The 15,025-nt window shown below is 38.9% G+C and overlaps 1 protein-coding gene across 1 annotated transcript in view; it reads left to right on the forward strand.

The window, feature by feature from the left end:
• Window positions 1–15,025, forward strand: part of LOC132111506 (phosphatidylcholine:ceramide cholinephosphotransferase 1-like) — a 28,764-nt gene that overhangs the window by 8,988 nt on the left and 4,751 nt on the right. The window contains exon 2 of the mRNA XM_059518871.1: window positions 13,947–14,803. Coding sequence (XP_059374854.1) covers window positions 14,172–14,803 — 632 coding nt within the window. The 5' untranslated portion in view covers window positions 13,947–14,171. The remainder of the gene's footprint in view (window positions 1–13,946; window positions 14,804–15,025) is intronic.

A 15,025-nucleotide genomic window follows, 5' to 3' on the forward strand; every position in this document is an offset into this window, starting at 1 on the left:
TGATTTATTTCATCTCTGAATCACAGAGAGAGACACTGAAAACGTCACCTAATGGAAAAATCCACACACAATCTTGCAGAGCACGGTTGGAGATTCTAATATATGGCTTGCTTTCCTCCTCTAAAGAAACATTTGCTTTCCCACAATCTGCTTTGTCACAACCTCTCTCTTACAAAACAAAATGGACATAAAAGGACCTAATATTGCTTATGACATCTGTACAATTCAAATTTTTAAATGTCATCATTTTAGTTTTTATATAACAAGTAAAATAAGTTTAAAAAAATGGATAAAACTGATTTTGTATGATTTCTTGAGGTAAATTTGGTTATAACTCCAAGTCCAATTCTGCAATTTTATGAAATAGTGGTAACTAACCTTACGCAACTACATTTACATTTATTCATTGAGCAGACGCTTTTATCCAAAAAGACTTGAAGAATACAAGCGATTCATCATAAAGAGGCAATTGAACACATGAAGTGCTCTAATACAAGATTTCAGACATTTTTCAGATTTGTACAAGCTAGACAGGGATAGATTAACAAAAGAGAAAGCAAAGTAGATCTTGTAGATCCCAGGCTTCTGGAGGAGATGCAGACTCATAAAGCAGGATTTATACTTTCACCTGGCTCCGCTTTGTGAGCCTCCGCTGACTGCGCGCACCTTCCCAAATGGATGAGGCTTTTATACCTGTCGCATTCGCCGTTGTACTATTCTTTGCAACGACAGGGGGTTTTCAAACACAACCCGTAAAAGTCCCATAACGACACGTGACATCAGGGCGTGACGTGTAATGTACGAGTCGAAAATGTTAGGCACGTTATACTTTCACTGAAGCAAGCGAACGATCTCAGCGTCAGTGCGGAAAGTGAGGAACTAACTGATCTCTGCTTAACTTTTTCCACATATTTTTTTGTCACGAATGTTGATCTTACTTCAATCTAGCCTGTAAAAGAGTCGCGTGATAACGTGCGTCATCACTACAACATGGCTTTAGATCTGGCTTTTGTTCACACAGCGCTCGTCCCGGGATTGAACCCGGCAATGTTACTAGGTCCCCGACCTGGGTTCAATGCCGGAATCAATCCCGGTACGTGTTTGCTTTCACACAGAAGGTGACCCGGCAATGTTCTGGCAGTTTGCCGGGTCTGACGTGCAGTGTGAAAGGGGCTTAAATGAATTCTAATTCTATTTTTATACAATAAAAATAAAACATACTTCAAATAAAAAACCTTGGACAAACTATGCAAAAAAAAACTAACTATGCATTGTTTTACGTCAAAAAGCAACCTGATGAAGTTTGAACTTCACATTAAACTGCTTCTGTTTCACACAAATGGCATCACAGACGTGAATGTTCGCCTAGAATCGGCCAGAACTGCACGAAAAGTTAAGTTAATTTGTGCAGACCGCCAAGTGAAATGAGTTCGCGCGCACTCAAAGCGAACTTCCGGCAACACCGCGATGACGTCATATTTTCTGTGCACACCCAAGCGAACTTGCAGATGTGTCGAGTATAAATCAGCCTTAAGAGTGAGTGGAAGTAGGAGGGTGCTGTTCTATATGCAACTATCAATGTCTTGAACTTGATGCAAGACACTTTAATGCAAGACGACTTGTAGCCAGTTCAAGGAGATAAAGAGAGAGGTGTGACGTGGGGGCTCACTGAAAATCAGTTTTGCTGATGCATTCTGAATCATTTATGGAGGTTTGATTGTGCATAATGGAAGTCCAGCCAGAAGAGCTTTGCAGTAGTCCAGCCTAGAAATGACAAGGGCCTGGACTAGGGGTGTTCGACTTGGCAGTCACAAAAGTACATTATTTGCATGTGCTTTAAAGCCTTGCCAGGTTAAACATTTCATTCGCGGTGGTAGGGCTGCACGATTAATCGTATTTTAATCTCGATAACGATATCCACCTTTCTCGATTAATTAAAAATAATCTTCACGGTATTTGCCGGCTCGTTATTCATTCTGAAACGTGTTTTTAATTGGCCATTTATGTTCGCATTTCTAACAAGTCTTCACTAGTGTTCATGCTTGTGGTTGCCAGATGTGAAGAGCTTTAAGCCCCAAAACAGAGCTTTTGTCCTTTTAAGGATACACTTTCTGCCCGGTGTTTTATTTAATTTGTGCAATCTGGCAACCCTGTGTGTGTTCACTGATGGCGGAACAAGCACTGATGATGATATGAAAACATGTGAGTTTAGCGATCTCTCCACAGCGATATTCTGCTTACATGAAAGTGTCATATAGACAATGTGTGTTTTTTCACAAGCCATTTGTACTGTTTGTGTTACCAAATGTGACATGATAAAACTCACTGATTTTCAATAATGGATCTATTGTGTTTGAGGAATAAATGCGCTTTTCCTACCTGCGACAATACAATGGGGAAAAATGTACATAAATTGGAATTGTTGGAATTTATATTAAGTTTCTAAAGTTTTTACCAGTTTTTGTGTTGAAAATGGCATGGCAATGTTAGTTTTCAGTGTGTATTAACAATCTTTCCGCATATTTACATTGCGATCTGAAATTCTCACTTAGAAAATGTAATGTGTATACAGATGAGAAAACACTAACCAAAACCATGAGTTTTGTATTATCATAATTGATTAAATGAAGTCAGCGTATAGTCAGTGGAGGCTTGGTAAAGGACACATGAAATGTTACTGCATACCCCTGCTAAAAAAAAAAAAAAAAACACATGCTAAAACCAGCCTAGGCTGGTTGTCTGATTTTAGTTGGTCATCCAGCCCAGTCTTTGCTGGTCAGAAGGCTGGTTTTAGAGGGGTTTTGACCACTTCCTTAGATGGTCAGGCTGGGAGACAAGCTGGAAACAGCTAAATTTAGGCTGGTTTTAGCAGTTTTTTTTCCCAGCAGAATAGAATAATCATTATTATTAATCGTGATTTATAATTTTAATCGAAATAATCGTGATTATCAGTTTAACCATTATCGTGCAGCCCTATGCGGTGGTGTTCTGACATGCGCCTTTTCTGAGCACGTACACCTGAAGGGCTTGCACATGATTTCTGATTACTGGACTAAGTTATATTTTGTGGTATGATTGCACTAATACTGTCAAAAACACACAAGGTTTATATATAAACACAGCTGGCTATGTCTAAAGGGAAAGTAAACAGTTGAGAGAAAAACGGATGCGTGCCTATTAGATGCAGGCTTTGTGGTCACCAGCCTTTTTAAGCCCAAGATCCCTGACCTTGGCCTTTATCAAAGACAAGATCTACTTATTGAAGAATCGATAGGAAAAGACATCCCAGAATGTACTTCCAATTTGAGGCCTTTTATTTAGTATTTTAAGTGGTGATGCACCAATCATAGCGGATTCAGAATCATATTTTTGTTTTTTGTTTTAAATTAGAAAATTGGTTGATTCTGATACTGGTTGCTGATTTTTTTAAGCAAATGTATTTATTGGCTATTTGCTTTATGACAAGCAAACTGTTCTTAAACAAAAATATCTGTAGGCATTTGAAATTAAAGGCAACCACTGCGTCTTAATCACGATCCAAACAAATATACTACACACGCTGAGAATGAGCAGGTATTTTTTTTATTTGAATTAGATTGTATAATTTCAGGATTTAAAGCAAAAACAGAATGGTCTGACTTTAGCCTTTTCTTGTTTTTTTTGTTTCTACATAAAATAAAACATCTGCATGAAACAAACACTGCAGAAGTTCTGAATGAGATACAGATTCACTATCATGTTGCACTTGCAGTTGTTTTTGGTTTGAAATAGATTGTACAATTTCCTGATATAAAAACAGAAACAGAATGGTCTGACTTTAGCCTTTTTTGCTACATAAAATACATTTGCATGAAACAAAAACAGCAGGTCTGAATGAGACGCAAATTCACTCTCTGACAGCAGATGGCGCTTATGAACCAGCCGCGATATAGCATTCAATTGGTTACCACTGTAAACAAAGCAGAGCTGCGCCTTTATAGGATAGTTCCTCTCAGTGTTGTTCTCTGCCTGCTACAGTATTTTCTCCTCTTTGTGCTTGTCTTCAGTATCTCTGGTCTCTGTTCACCGTCCTAGTAGCTCCCAAAAGTAACAGAAAAATAAGTACAAAGAATCAGAATCAGAATGAGCTTTATTGCCAGGTATGTTTACACATACGAGGAATTTGTTTTCGTGACAGAAGCTCCGCAGTACAACAGAATGACAGCGACAGAACATAAAACACATAATAAAAGAATATAAAAATACAAAAAATACAAATAAGTAGATAAGGAATGACAATATACAAATTTACAATTGTAGGCAGGTATATTACAAAAATGCAGTTATGTATGTACATGTATATTATGTGCAAAATGTAAGTGTATACTAAGTATGTGTGTTAGTTAAATTAAGTGTATGTGTATATAAATATAAAGTGTAGTGTGTTCAGTGTGTATCAGCTGTTCATAAGATGGATTGCCTGAGGGAAGAAACTGTTCCTGTGTCTGGTCGTTCTGGTGCTCAGTGCTCTGTAGCGTCGACCAGATGGCAACAGTTCAAAGAGGGAGTGTGCTGGATGTGAGGAGTCCAGAGTGATTTTAACAGCCCTTTTGCTCACTCTGGATAAGTACAGTTCTTGAATAGATGGGAGAGTTGAACCGATGATTCGCTCAGCAGTCCGGACTACCCTCTGTAGTCTTCTGAGGTCAGATTTAGAAGCTGAGCTGAACCAGACAGTTACTGAAGTGCAGAGGATGGATTCGATGATGGTGGAGTAGAACTGTTTCAGCAGATCCTGTGGCAGGTTAAACTTCCTCAGCTGGCGAAGGAAGTACAACCTCTGCTGGGCCTTTTTCACAATGGAGTCAATGTGAATGTCCCACTTCAGGTCCTGAGAGATAGTGGTGCCCAGGAACCTGAATGACTCCACTGCAGTCACAGTGCTGTTCATGATGGTGAGTGGGGGGAGTGCAGGGGGGTTTCTCCTGAAGTCCACGATCATCTCCACTGTTTTGAGCGTGTTAAGCTCCAGGTTGTTGAGAGTGCACCAGACAGCCAGCTCTTTAACCTCCTGCCTGTAAGCAGACTCGTCACCGTCCTGAATGAGGCCGATGAGTGTGGTGTCATCTGCAAACTTCAGGAGCTTGACAGAGGGGTCCTTAGATGTGCAATCATTAGTGTACAGGGAGAAGAGCAGTGGGGAGAGAACACAGCCCTGGGGAGCTCCGGTGCTGATTGTACGGGTGCTGGATGTGTATTTTCCCAGCCTCACTAGCTGCTGCCTGTCTGTCAGGAAGCTGTTGATCCACTGACAGACGGGGGTGGGCACGGAGAGCTGAGTTAGTTTGGGCATGAGGAGGTTTGGCATGATCGTGTTAAAAGCCGAGCTGAAGTCCACAAACAGGATCCTCACATAGGTCCCCGGTCTGTCTAGGTGTTGCAGAACATAATGCAGTCCAATGTTTACTGCATCGTCCACAGACCTGTTTGCTCTGTAGGCAAACTGAAGAGGATCCAGCAAGGGTCCAGTGATGTCCTTCAGGTGAGCCAGCACCAGTTTTTCAAATGACTTCATGACTACAGACGTTAGAGCCACAGGCCTGTAGTCATTTAGTCCTGTAATTTTGGGTTTCTTGGGGATGGGGATGATGGTGGAGCGTTTGAAGCATGAAGGGACTTCGCACAGCTCCAGCGATCTGTTGAAGATCTTTGTGAAGATGGGGGCCAGCTGGTCAGCACAGGATTTCAGACAGGCTGGTGTAACACAATCTGGGCCTGGTGCTTTTTTCCTTTTCTGCTTCCGGAAGACCTGGCGCACCGCATCCTCGCTGATCTGTATTGCAGGTGTGGGGGAGAGGGGGGATGCAGGAGGTGTGAATGGTGAGAGTGCTTGATTGGAGAGGTGTTCAGGATGGGTTGCAGGAGCTGTTAATGGTGTGAACGGTTGTTTGGAGAGGCATTCAGGGTTGGTTGCAGGAGTTGTTATTGGTGTGAATGGTTGTGTGGAGAGGTGTTCAGAGCAGGTGATGGGTGTTCTTTCAAACCTGCAGTAAAACTCGTTCAGATCGTCTGCCAGTCGTTGATTCTCCACAGTGCTGGGGGGTGGTGTCTTGTAATTGGTGATCTTCTTTAGACTTTTCCACACTGATGCTGAGTCGTTCGAAGTGAACTGAGTCCTTATTTTTCCAGAATAATTCCTCTTTGCCACTCTGATCTCCTTTTCCAGTGTGTATTTAGCCTGTTTATACAAGACATTGTCCCCCTTCCTGTAAGCATCTTCTTTGGCCTGACGGAGCTGTCTGAGTTTTGCAGTGAACCACGGTTTGTCATTGTTGTAATTTAGTTGAGTCTTGGTAGGAATACACATATCCTCACAGAAACTGATATATGCTGTTACGGTCTCTGTGAGTTCGTCCAGATCGGTGGCAGCAGCTTCAAAAACACTCCAATCAGTGAGGTCAAAACAAGATTATAAATCCTGCTCTGCTTCATTAGTCCATCTTTTTACAGTCCTTAATACAGGTTTAGCTGATTTTAGTTTCTGCCTGTAGGTCGGTATAAGATGAACCAGAAGGTGATCAGAACGTCCCAAAGCTGCTCGTGGAACAGAGTGAAATGCATCCTTTATTGTTGTGTAACAGTGATCCAATATATTACTGTCTCTTGTGGGACAAGTAACATGCTGTCTGTATTTTGGCAGTTCACGGGAGAGATTGGCTTTATTAAAGTCCCCAAGAATGATTAAAACAGAGTCTGGGTGTTGTTGTTCTATCTCTGTGATGTGCTCAGCGAGTTCCTGTAAAGCTGAGCTCACGTGCGCTTGAGGAGGGATGTAAACACTCACCAGAATGAGCGAGTGAAACTCCCGCGGCGAATAGAACGGCTTGCAGTTAATGAAGAGCGTTTCGAGATTTGAGCAGCACGTCTTCTTTAACACAGTTACATCTGTACACCACCGTTCATTGATGTAAAAGCATGTCCCGCCGCCGCGCGATTTCCCCGTTGATTCTGCGTCGCGATCCGCTCTAAACAGCTGAAAGTCCGGCAGATGGAGCGCGCTGTCCGGTATGGTGTCATTCAGCCAAGTTTCCGTGAAACACAGAGCAGCAGAGTGAGAGAAATCTTTATTTGTCCGAGAGAGCAGAAGCAGTTCGTCCGTTTTGTTGGGAAGAGAGCGGAGATTTGCCAGATGGATGCTAGGCAACGGCGTTCGAAATCCGCGTTTTCTGAGTCTCACGAGCGCTCCCGCTCGCTTTCCACGCCTGCGCGTCCTCTTGAAGCGTGTGATCAGCGCAGCCGCTCCGCCGACAAGAATGTCTAGCAAAACATCAGAATAGTCGAAAACCGGTGAAATATCGGGAGATGTGTGTAGCCGAATATCCAGCAATTCGTCCCTGGTGAAACTGATTGCAGGAATATAACTAAAGACAGGACAAACTAACAAAAACACAAAAACAACTGCAGAGCACGTCACGGAGGCAGCCATCCTGTATCGGCGCCACTCTAACACAGTGCAAAGAATGGAGAAATGTAATTTTTTTTTTTTTTTTTACTTATTTTACTGTTAATTTCGGGATCTACTGGGACAGTGATAGATCTACCAGTTGATCACGATCAATGGGTTAGCGACCACTGTTTTAAAGTGACAACAGACTAATAGTACTAAACATGCTACCGCTTGTCAATAAAGGGCTGGTTCACCCACAAATTCTGTTATTATTTACTCACTCTCATATTGTCCCAAACCTGTATTAATTTCTATCTTGTGCAAGACACAGTAGATGTTTTGAAGAATGTGGGTAACCAAACAGTTCCTGGTCCCAATTGACTTAGGAGGGAAAAAGTAGTAGAGAAAAAATGCTATGGAAGTCACTGGAGACCAGCAACTCTTTGGTTACCAACATTCTTTAAACTTCATAAAAACAGCAAAACAAAGAGAAAAATAATTTACTGCTCTTAACTGAAGAAATTTAATAAAATTGCTTGATAAGAATCAATGCATAATTTATACAGTGAAGTGTATAGTGCTTTATTTTGATATTTGTTCATTCAATTTCTTGAATGCTATTGCTGAATGAACCTACTGTATCTGAACCATAAAGCACTGCTTGTTTTATTGATATATTATGTGTATTTTTATAATTTTTTTATAATCAATAATTATAATTAATTTTGTTCTTTTTTAATAACAAAGATAACATAATGACAAAGATTTTTATCTTTGCCCACTTTGGCCTAAACTATTTTTTGGCATTGTTTTAAAAAATAGGGAAATTAGTTTTTCTGTACTGCTCCGACAACTTGCAAAATAAGAAAACCAACAAAGAATCATGATAAAACCGTGAATCGCGATTTTAAAAATTAATAAATTAGGATATGATATTTATGCCATACTGCCCACCACTAGACTTGACAAGAAGTTGGGTAGCATGGTCCGTTAGGAACAGCCTGATCTTTCTGATGTAATGCAGTGCAAAACTGCATGATTGAATGGTTTTTGCAATGTGGTCTATTAAGATCAGCTGCTCATCAAAGATTACGCCAAGATTAATGACCAGACTTGATGGGGTAATTGTGGATGAACCTAGCTTGATGCTGAAATCATGCTGTAGAGTTGGAGTGGCAGGGAAGATGAGAAGCTCAGTCATGCCAGGTTGAGCTACAGGTGATGTTCTTTTATCCATGATGCTGAGATGTCTGCCAGGAAGTCTAAGACTAATGTTTAATCTGTGCAGCCAGCTACCTTTGGATCATCTGGCTGAAATGAAAGAGCTGTTTGTCATCAGCATAGTAATGGTAGGAGAAATAATATGCCGGTATGATGGGACCCAGTAATGCAGTTTATATGGAGCGAACGAGGGGTGCAAGAACTGAACCTCAGTGACAATTTAATGTGCTTTAAATACTTCCCCTCCCCAGGCAACCCTGAAAAACCTACCTGTGAGATAGGATTCAAACCAGTGAAATAGAATCCCTGTGATGCCCAGTGAAGAGAGGGTGGACAGGAGGATCTGATGATTCACAGTGTTAAAGGCAGGAGATAGATCCAACTAACCTAACAGTTTATGGGCAAGTTATAAAGTTTGAGTTATTATTGACTTACATTATACACTTTGAACTAAACCATAAACCTAACAGTATAGATGCCACAAATGTGTAACTATATACTGCAATTCTATAATTCCAAAATGACAATGATTTAGAATGGTATGATGGCAGATGGCTTTTACTGTGTGAATGGCATCTGCATGATGCATTTAACTGCCTGTAAAATGTAATATTAACCAGAATGTCCAGTTGTAAGCAAATCTTAGTGTGCTAAATCTGAGTATAGGCAAATAAGCTATTTATTCTTACCATGACTTTAAAGAGAACTGAGGCTTTTCTGCCAGTACACATAGTGTGATAATCAGAAACCAAGAGAAAGTGCTTAGATGTCCTATGTGTATTTACCTGCACAGGTGTGTGTGTGTGTGTGCTGTTGCTTGATTAACTGTAGTTAGTAAAGACATCAATGTGTCCTGTTTGGCCTATCATCTTAATTTAATATTGGTTATGTCTAGTCTTAGTGGTTGGAGAGGTTTCCTTTGTGGTAGAAGGTGTGTTTTTCATTAATTTCAAGTGTGACATCTGTTAAACAAAAGTTTAACCAATGACAAACATGACTGTTTCCACCATTCCATTGGTTGGACTGTCTACTAAAGAAAGGACAATATTATTGACATGGACTTTAATGGCTAGATGACTCCTCTATTCACATCACTAGCTCATAGTGATCTCTTTTTCTTTTGCTTGCATGCACATTTGTCTAGGAGCTGTGTTCTTGTATATGTGTGTTCTGTAAATATTTGCGGCCTTTGTGAATAGGAACTGAACCAGGTGTGTTAAGAGGATATGTTTGTTTTAAGATTTTGTAAAATGAGAGGTAATCAACTAACAGAGCAGCTACATAAAAATGAAAGTGGCTCTTGCATATATACTGTATGCCATTAAATTGTCTTTCAAGTTTGAGTCATGCAAAAATGTAGTTTTTAAAGCTCATTTGGTCAGTACACTCTGATCTAATCTGCAGCTGTTATAAATGTTCGTATTGTTGTCACTATTTATGGTTTTTCAAATAACAAAATTTTTCTGTACCCTATTATTTTAAAAAGAAAATAAATGTTTAAATACTTTAGTTTTAAAGGATAATGGTAAGTATATAGTAGTTCAGTCTTTTGTGTTATTCTTTTAAAATAGTTTTTCCTTATTTTTAAGGAATTTCTCCATTTTGGGCTTGTCGCCATCCAGACTTTTAATACTAACTTATACTAAATGTCATACAATACATTTTATGTTTTGAAATTTCACAGTTTTCACTCAATTTCTATGGAATGTTATAGAATGTTATGAAAAGCTACTGTATGTCGTGACATTCCTTGGAATTCCATAAAGTTGTATGATTCATTTCCACATTGGCCTGTCGCAATAATCAATATACTGACTTATCGCACAATATATGTACATGACCTCAATAATTTTTGGTGATGCAATATATTGCCCATTATATTTACATGAAAATTAATGTCACCATGTTCTTTGCAGTCCACATGCACCAGTGTCTTTTGCAGCTTCTCGGACATAACGTGGTGTACGTAGTTGGTGCTAGCAAATTTTAAAAATGCTTTACAAACAAAAAAAGTTTCATCTGCCTGTTAAGGGATCTGTGCCTTGGTGCATACAGACTTCTGACTGCTAAGTAGGGATTGTGTTTTTCAGCAATACAGTGCACCCTTAATTTACAGAGAAAAGAAGGTCAGGGCAAAATCTGTTATTTGTGATTTGTTCTTTTTTCTACTTAAAAATATTCTTAAAAATTAAAAGTTTGTTGTGATTTGAAAGTGTGTTGCATTATTCTTCTTTTATATTATGATTATATATTCAGTGGCATAAAAGAGTCTAAAAATGACAATAATATTGTTTATCACAATTATTTCTGGGGTAATATATCGCACAACAAAAAGTAGTTATCGTGACAGGCCTAGTCCCATAAATGTTGCAGTTGATTTCCCTTGATGCAGTAATTAGCAAACAGTGAAAAGATTTCAAGAGGTAGATGTTTTGAAAAATCACCCATGTTGTTTCATGTTTTTCTTGGTCTTGCTCTATTTTGTATATTATATTACTTCCAGTTACAAAAGACACTGTAACAATCTGTCACAAGCAATTCCAGTTGCTTTGACTATGTTGTGGCTCTCCGTCTAGTGGCAAATTTTTTTTTTTGTTTGGCCCGATGCCAAACGTACTTGCCGACCCCTGGTGTAGGCTGTTGAGAGCTAAAAGCCTTGTGTTTGTAAAGAGAGTTTTTTTAATTTAAAAGTTTTTATTTAATATTGTGTTGCTGTGTTCATCATTCAAGCAGGTTTTTTATTGCACTGTCAGCTGTGTATGCTGAAGTTTGTGTTTATCCATGTGGGTATTCTCGAACAACAGCTGCTTGTTTTTTTTTTGTTTTTGTTTTTTATCAAATGCTGTCACTTTTTCATTCATGGCTGTTTTGGATGTCACCCTTTGAAGAAGAAAGGATGTGTGTTTGGTTTGTGTACCGAGTATCAGCAGCAGTGTTAAAGGAGGCTTTATAGAAAATCTTACTGAGCAGGTTTATTGAGTGTGTCACGGCGAGATTTGGTTATTCATGTCAGTTTGTTCATTGTTTATTTGAGGTTTTTTAATCCAGTGTGCTTCATTCATTTACAAATTAATGTAGACAGCTTACTGGAAAAACTGGAACAAACTGTAATGATGCACACATAATTAACATCTGAACAGTGTTAATGATTAATCGTAATAAATGGAAATGCATTGTTTTAGGACTATTAAAATGAAAATGTCAAGTAGAGAGGTATTAAAGATTAATGTTGGCTAATATATATTGCAGAGTGAGTTGGCAACACAGAATGAGCTGTGTGTCCTGAATTTTAAGAATGTTATAACCGTATTGAACTTGTTCAAGTGACCCTCGTTCTCTAACTACTAAATGTTTAAAAAATTTCTATCAAGATTCAGAACCCAGTACCATGTTGATTTTTAACTGCCTAAGTTTAAATGTAACTTTTACACTTTTTAAAATGCAAAACGATATTTCAAGAGAGGAAGTCTTTCAGCACTGTTAATTTCCATCACAAATGTATGTACTTAAATTATAAAAAAAAAAACACAATGAAATGTAAAATGATAACTTCTAACAACAAAAAGGAACAACATGAGCTGATGAATGTGGCAGATCCTCCTATGAGCCAAGAATAAAATTGGTTTAGTGACGTCAAAGGGTTTAAGGCCTGACCAAAAAAAAAAGTAGAATAACACAAATGTGGAAAACTAAACTACTTCTTGCCCACAGGTCATTTCTCTAAGAGCAGCACAGATCTGCTAAAAGGATGAAAGCTAATGGTTGGCTGTTTATCTGACATATATGGCCTGTGGTTATTTGCCATCATTTCCAAGTTGCTATTTACTTGTTATTGTTTCTTAGTACTGCCTGGTTATGCTGTGTGTGTGTGTGTGTCTGTGTGTGTCTCTGTTTGTCTGTGTGTGTCTCTGTTTGTCTGTGTGTGTGTGAGTGATTTTTTTTCCCCCTTCTAATCTGATCTAATAACCAAAGGTCTTCAACATAGTGTTGAGTCAGAGACTTTTAATCTCTCTGCTCTTTGTATTCTGCTGCATGCTTAATTACACACACACACACAGTTCAAGTTTCAGCTTGGCAGGTAGAAGTCGTAATCTGCATTTCAGAACACTTCAGGGTGTGTGTGTGTGTGTGTGTGTGTGTGTGTGTGTAGTTATTATGTAACAAGTAATGTATGTGACCCTGTTCCACAAAACCAGCCGCTGGGGTATATTTTTAGCAATTGCTATAAGTGACACACTGTTTTCAACGTTGATATAAATAAGAAATAATGGTAATACTTAATTCTCATTCTTAACTAGTTGCTTATTAACATGCATATTACTAGCATATTGGGTGTTTGTGAGTACATATAAACCACACTTTAATGCCTTATTATGGATGTATACCATTTTTTAGATCCCTTAATCCTAAACAAATACTTCACTAACTATTAACAAGCAGCAAATTCCAAGTTTACTGAGGGAAAAGTTCTACTTAATAGTTGTTAATAGTGAGAATTGGACCTTAAAATAAAGTGACCAAAATATTTCATGAGCACCAAATTAGCATAATTCTGAAAGATCATGTGACACTAAAGACTGGCGTAATGACTGCTGACATTCAGTACATTTTAAAAGTATATTCAAATAAAAAAATAGTTTGACATTTTTATACACCATTACATTTTTACTGTATCGAGTAAATGCAGCCTTGGGGAAAATAAGTGACTTCTTTAAAAATATTTAATAATCTTGCAGACCCCTAAGTGTTCAACAATGTATGTTGGTATTTTAATTATGTAAGAGAAGCAGATTGCATAATTTTCTTTCCATTTTATTTGAAATAAAATTAATGTTAATACATTAAGTTATAATCACACTGACTTTCAGTAGTGCTGACCTTAGGAGAAGCAAATGCGCTCTTTTTCTACTGAAGAACTGCTGTTGATTTAAGATGGTGATTCAGATTCGGGTGGTTCAGTGTGTTATTTTTATTTTTATTTTTTTTATTTTTTTGTCCATACTGCTGAACTACAGTTGCTATGGTAGGTAAATACACTAACAAACCATGAATATTACCCATATATGTATATATATAATATTCCTCTAACACACACACAAACTGCACGCTGTGTCCACAGTTACTGTCGTTGGACCACACTATCAAACAGGATGTATGCTTGTGACACGTATACGTCTGTGTAACTGTCAGAAAAAAAATTGTTGTTTTCTAGGACTGCTAGGGCAAATAATTACTCACTTTTTCTGTATATATAGTACCAAATCTGTTAGCTAACTTTTATGTGCTTTTCTTTCTTCAGGGCTGTACATTGGTGCACACACTGGATTCAGCATCCTTGAGACTACAAAAATGTTCCTATTTTGTCATTACTAAATTTTAACAACATCGGAGGAGGAGGGGGTGAAAAATTGGACCTCCCAACTACTCTCATCCAATGTCCCAGAGACAGTATGACTGCTGTCAGGGCACTCAACTGCTGAGTGGAAACCTCTGAAAAGGCCTTCCTACTTTCTCTTGCCCAGACATGAAGGAGGTGAGGCTGTGGACAGCGAGTGATGTCTCTGATTGGCTGACTGATGAAGGCATGCAGGAGTACATGGATGCATTGAGGAATGTTGATGGCCCAGCCCTCCTGAGACTCTCTGAGGAAGACTTTAAGGCCTCGCCTTTGTCCCTGGTCACGGGGGACAGTGGTCGACAACTTTTGGAGCGTATAGAGACTTTGCGCTTCACCAGCCAAATGAAGGCGCACAAGAACAACAACCACGAAAACAGTAACCAAGCCAATGGTCACAGTGGCATCACCCTTAGTGTTAGCAACGGCAAGATCCTCAACGGCAGTCCAAAGAATGGCTTGCACTCGGAGGTGGTTCGCATCTTGATTCCGTCCCTGCCTGAGCAGGAGCGCACGCCGTATCCCACTGAGTGGTTCAAAACAGGTGTGGCCTTCCTTTACGCTCTGTTCTGCTTCCTCACGACAACAGTTGTGATCTCAGTGGTGCACGAACGTGTCCCACCCAAGGAAGAGTCTCCGCCCCTGCCAGATAAATTCTTTGATCTATTCAATCGTGTGGAATGGGCGTTTTCCATCTGTGAGATCAACGGCATGCTGCTCGTGGGACTGTGGTTTACACAGTGGCTTCTGCTTAAACACAGGTTGGTTCTTTAATCATTTTTTTAAAAGTGATTTTAATCTATGGACACTCCTAGTTTCTGTACATTAAAAAAGAAACTGCAATAATTGTAAATACTGATTAAATAACTTAATGACTTTAGAGCTTGGCATAACTATAAATAAATATACAATAATAATAATAAATGTGTGTATATATATATATATGTCTATACCAATCTCCAAAATATTTTAGATTATATTTT

Source organism: Carassius carassius, chromosome 31 (genome assembly GCF_963082965.1).
Source record: "Carassius carassius chromosome 31, fCarCar2.1, whole genome shotgun sequence".
NCBI classification, from domain to species: domain Eukaryota; kingdom Metazoa; phylum Chordata; class Actinopteri; order Cypriniformes; family Cyprinidae; genus Carassius; species Carassius carassius.